The sequence below is a fragment of the Merops nubicus genome, unplaced genomic scaffold (genome assembly GCF_000691845.1).
Source record: "Merops nubicus isolate BGI_N331 unplaced genomic scaffold, ASM69184v1 scaffold8353, whole genome shotgun sequence".
Lineage (NCBI taxonomy): Eukaryota > Metazoa > Chordata > Aves > Coraciiformes > Meropidae > Merops > Merops nubicus.
Window position 1 is genome coordinate 4,507 of NW_008598203.1, and position 5,233 is coordinate 9,739.

The 5,233-nt window shown below is 39.1% G+C and overlaps 1 protein-coding gene across 1 annotated transcript in view; it reads right to left on the bottom strand.

Annotated features, from left to right (window-relative positions):
* The window catches only part of KIAA0355 (KIAA0355 ortholog), a 27,797-nt gene that overhangs the window by 168 nt on the left and 22,396 nt on the right, over window positions 1-5,233 (bottom strand). Inside the window, 4 exon segments of the mRNA XM_008936960.1 lie at window positions 1-173; window positions 727-805; window positions 2,361-2,495; window positions 3,380-3,545. The exon segment at window positions 1-173 is cut by the window's left edge and continues 16 nt beyond it. Of these exon segments, the coding sequence (XP_008935208.1) occupies window positions 1-173; window positions 727-805; window positions 2,361-2,495; window positions 3,380-3,545 (553 nt within the window).

Sequence of the window (5,233 nt, forward strand, 5' to 3'; positions counted from 1 at the left end):
CAGTCGTTGGCTGCTGCCCACATGGGTGACTGGAGGATCTGCATCGTGTCACTCCACTGGCTGACAGCGCTGCCCATCGGATACAAGGACGAGCTCTGCCCGGGCAGCGTGTTGGTGACCGAGGACGTATGCTGCCAGGGTGCCTTTGGAGGCCAGGTTTTGGTTTTGTTATCCTGAGGAAACAGAATTCATTTGTTTGGGGGATTTCTTTTGTGGTATTTTTTTTTTTATCACCAAACTACTTTTTTTTGAGTCAATACTTAACACAAACTTGTCCCCTCCTTAAGACATTTTCAGAAGACTAACATGTTTGAAAGGAGAACTGATGCATGTATAGTGCCCTCCATTCTGAAAATACCTGCCCATTGAAAAAACCTTTCAGCACATTGGCTTGACACATAATAGCCCTGTTCCAAGTCAAACTTTCTAGCAAGACTGGTAATTAAGTCCAGTAATAACTTTAGTTTTCATTGCACAGGCAATTAAATCTGACTGTGTTGCCTCTTAGCTTGATATAAAAATCTTTGATTTGTGTTAATTTCTGCCACATGGAAAAAGGTTATTTTTAATTCTAGTATTTAGACTTGTTAACTTGGATAATAGCAACTAGCACTACTTGAGAGCAAACATTGAGAGTTTAGCTGGAGGTAAGCAATCCAGAGTTAGAGATGCTGTTCTAGTTGTGCAAACAGGAAAAACGACCAGGCAGAGCTGTTCCCAGCTTACCTGACTGCGATCGTCTGCTGCAGAAAGAAGAGGTGGTGATGGTAGTGTGCTAGGTTCCTGCTCGCCACTACTGTGTTTTCTGCCAAAGAAAGTGACACTTGAATGCATTTTTTTTTTTTTTTAAATGAGTCACCCACATTAATCTGCCACTGCAGAAAGCAATTCATTACTGAATACTATCAGAGGCTTGACAGGGCCTTAGTTCTTTGAGCTACAGCTTCAGCAACATGCACACGTTTGTAGAGGTGAAAGGAAGACAGGCTAGACTGTTGCCCACTTTGCATTTTTTTCCTGTTACTTGCTTTCATTTGTGTTGGGTTTGTTTGTTTTTTTTTTTTTGCTTTTTTTTTTCTGAAATAACTTCATGGAGAAGACAAGGGGTTATCTCCTTGTTTTTGTTTGTTGGCTTTTTGGGGGAGGGAGTTGGGTGGGTTTAAAGTTGAATCTTTCATCCTTTGGTTAAAAAAATAAAAAATAAAAATCACCATGCTGCAATCATCAGGCTTCCACGGGTAAACAGTCCTTTCCAGGTCAGCTGTAGAACACTCAACCCTTTTGCCTTCCCTTACTGTATAGTTTTAGCTATGGTATTTTGGCAGGCACTCTTGTAAAATGTGTTTCTTCCTAAAAGTAACCTACGACAGTAGTGCTGTTACTTCAGCTTAAGTTTTTACTTAATGAGGCATGCTGCTTTGGAAAATTCCTTCTGCTCTTTTCTTCAGAGCACTGCAGAAGAGCACAGGCTTTTGCTCATCTTGCTCCATGAATGGCTCCATGATGAACCTCTAGATATCTGGTGGCTTGGCAGATCAGTTCACCCACTGTACCCATTACATACTGTGTTCTTCTTCCCTGCTTTTTTTAAAAATAGTAATCATTACTACTTTTCTGTGACTGCTTATTAGATAGCTCTCTTCAGTTAATTTCAGACTAGGATTTATTGAAGCTCAGTTCCTGTCCCCTCTAAAGTCATGGTAAGTGTAAAGATTCAAAAAATAGCTCCTCATTTGGTGGGTTCCTGTCAACCTTGCCTTAGTCTCATCATTTTTAACTCCACTCTACTTCCTTCCTGGCAATGCATGCAGAAAAAGCTGTCCAGATATACTCTGCAGGGAACTGGTAGTACATCCACAGACTTTTTCCTGCCACCAGAAATCAAACTATCTTGTATCTAAAGGTATTGACTCTAAATTATTCTGTGATCTAAATAAAAATAGACTATTTAGCTACAGAACTACCTTATTTTATATTTAGAAACAGCTCTGAAAACTTGTTTGAGAGAATGATCCTGGAGACTGGAATTGATTGCTGTTCATGCTTCATCTTGTACCTTTTGTTACTGTCTTAACTGCCCTCTACTATGGAATCATGGAGGTTCAGAGAGCTTCCAGCCCTCTAGAAAAGTAGGAAGCAACAGTAGCAGCGTGAATTACAACAGTTAAGTAGATTGTTCGTAGCTGAAAACCCTCCTTAGTTTTCCTACATTGACCCATATGATCAGTGTAGTACATAAGCTAATGTTTGTGTAACTTCATCCAATTAGCAGGAATTTCCTTTGTGTGGCTGCTCAAATTAAATTATCCAAAAAAGAAAAGAATTATGGAGCAGTATGTGTTTCTGTTCATTTTGCTCACCTTCTCTGCTTTACGGCAGCAACCAGGTCTGGCCCTGAGAACATGGAGAACAAACTGTCCCCATTAGCTGAGGAGGTCTCATCACTTGAGCTGGCAGAGTCTCCTTGAGTACCAGACCAGCTATTTGTCACATCACTGTAAGACAAAAAGTTGTATTAGTTCTTGTATTTTTAGTGCCTGGTCCAGACTGTGTGCCCTAGTTATGCTGAATCTCTGTCACAGATTATACCTTACTGCACAAAGAAAGGTCAATCCTTGGTAAAAAATGTACCAGTGATACAAATACTTTCACTTATTCTAAGTGATCACATGAAATGCTTTGTCTGTTACTTTATAGCTATAATTTACTAAAATAATTATATAAATTAAAAGTGCCTCTCTCTTGGCCAGGAAGGAGAAACAAGTGACGCTTGGTTGTGGAATCATTACACACTTAACTTACTCATTCCAAAACTGAGCTACAACACACAGTTGTCCTACTGGTTTCAAGGTAACTTGAGAGTCAGAGGTGCTACATCATGGACAAATGGACAAAGGACCTTGAAACACATCTGTTGTAATAAACAGTTATGATTTGGAAGAGGCTAATTACTACTAATGTGTTTCCTCTAAAGTACCTGCCTTACAGGAGAGGTATGCAAGATAAAGATTAGCAAGACAGAGTGGCTAAAAACTGGAAAGCTCCATTCAGTCAGGCACTGCAACTTTGACAGCATCACTCTGCATGGAAACCGGGTCTTAAAGGTTTTCAAAATACTCAAAGAAAACTGTTCTCAGTGATTCTGTGCTATAGATTCCCAGTTTCCTCTGTTGAAGTCAAAGTTGGTATACATTCCACTCTGAAGAAAGCATCAAACACGTCAGAGCTGCAATATTAGCAAAGCAGGAAGGGCTCTGGTTCCTCACTCCTGACATAATGAAGTGCAGCAGCGACTGCAAAGAACCCCCAGTATTCCCACATTCTGCCAAGCCTGAGTGTGAAATCGACTCAGATACAATAAAAGCATGTAATCTCTTACCCTTCTGTGAAATACTCGGGGAAGGGCCAGGTTTTATGTGGATCATCAGGAAGAGGCCAGTTGCTACGTGTGTTGCTCGGCCGACGGACATGCTGTGCTTGCCTCTTTTGTTGCATGGCCTGGTTGACCCCAGCAACATAGCGGGCAAATTCTGGATCAGAGCCAACTGAGGAAAAGAAACCAAGCAGTCAGTTGCTGACATTCAGCTATTTCTACTGCAATTATCCCCTTCATTTAATCTTTTAAGCATGACTGAACCCCACAACAGAAGATAATTCCCTCCCTGATCATAAATGCCAAAAACCAAGTTGATACTCTTAATGGAGCAGTGAAGAAAGGTTCTTTAAAAATTAGAAATGCACCATCCTCACAGGGTGGCTCATGATTCTCACATGGAAGTACACCTGCCCCTTGCATTCCACCAGGGAAATATTATTCATCACTAGGATCATGTCCGTAACGCTGAAAGGTCCAATCAGCATCAAGCACACTGATGGAATTAAAGCCTGTACATTAATAGGAACTTAGAGAAACAGAAAATGGCAATTATTAACCTTTCCAGACTGCAATGTCATTTCCAGCTATGTTGTGATCCTGGCTCCTCTCAGAGATGGGAATCTCTGATTGATCATATTAAAACATACAGCCCAGAAATTGCCTACTTCCTACAAAGACTGCACAATTCTTCTGAAAACATGACCTGCAAAATATTTCAGAAGATTTATACAAAAATACTGAAAAATGAAAACTTCCATTCTTAAGTGGTTTATGTGTCCAAAGCACCTGATAAGTGATAAGCATGATCTTGAGCAGGCACAAGAAAAATCTTATTCCAAAATTGTTTTAAATGCTTAATTGATCAGAGCAAGTAACTAATTTATTAAAAAAGAATGCTGTTATGAGTCAGTATAACTGTGTTTCCACAACTTGTTTCTTTTTGCCTTTTTTCTTTTCCTGAGGGAAGATTTTGCAATCTGAATCTGAAAATGTCTTGACTACATGCATAGTAACTGCAGCAGGAAGTACAGAGCTGCCGGCTTGCTGGTCTCAGTTTTAAATAGAGTTAAGACTAAGGGACATCCAACAGGCATGCAGAGCTCAGAAAGCAGATCTCAGTCTTTCCTGTGGTACATCCCCTCCATTCAATTCAGCACTTAGAAGAAAAGCTTCCTCATTTTCATTTGGCATATTCAGAAGAGAGCTTCACAGGGTTTTGTTAGATGCAAATTAAAACTATAATGAATAAAATTAATTATATAAGCAAGGGACAGAGATACCTGACAGCTGTACACAAACAAAATACTTCCAATAGTATTTGCTCTTTGAGAAGTATCTGTCAAATTTAGGCTGGAAGCTAGACAGATCCTCAGATCTAAGGACAGATTCTACATAAGATTCTGAAGGGCATCCAGGTTTTTTTCATGTGGATAGTATTAAGTGTTAAATTACTGTTACATTCAAAATAGCAACTTGGGTTCATTTTTACCTCACTAAGAACAGATCAGATAAACAGCTCTTTTATACTTTTTTATTATTATTTATTTATTTCACATCTGTGAAAATTCATCAAAAGACCTGGATGTATCAAGATTCCTTCTACTAAGTTCTTACTGCAACATTCCTTCATCACGTTCATACAGTTGATAAAAGTACTGCAAAATACAGTTTTGGTAGATAGTTAAGCCTTTGACATGAAAAGCCAATTTTATACATGCTTAACTAGCAGAATTGCTTCTGAAAAACGGAACAAAACAAGTAGCTTTACATATATCAAAAAGGAAAACACTAAAGAAATAATGGATTCAAGATGCTAAAAATGCCCATCCTTTGTATAGATGTGATTTTCTTCCCTAC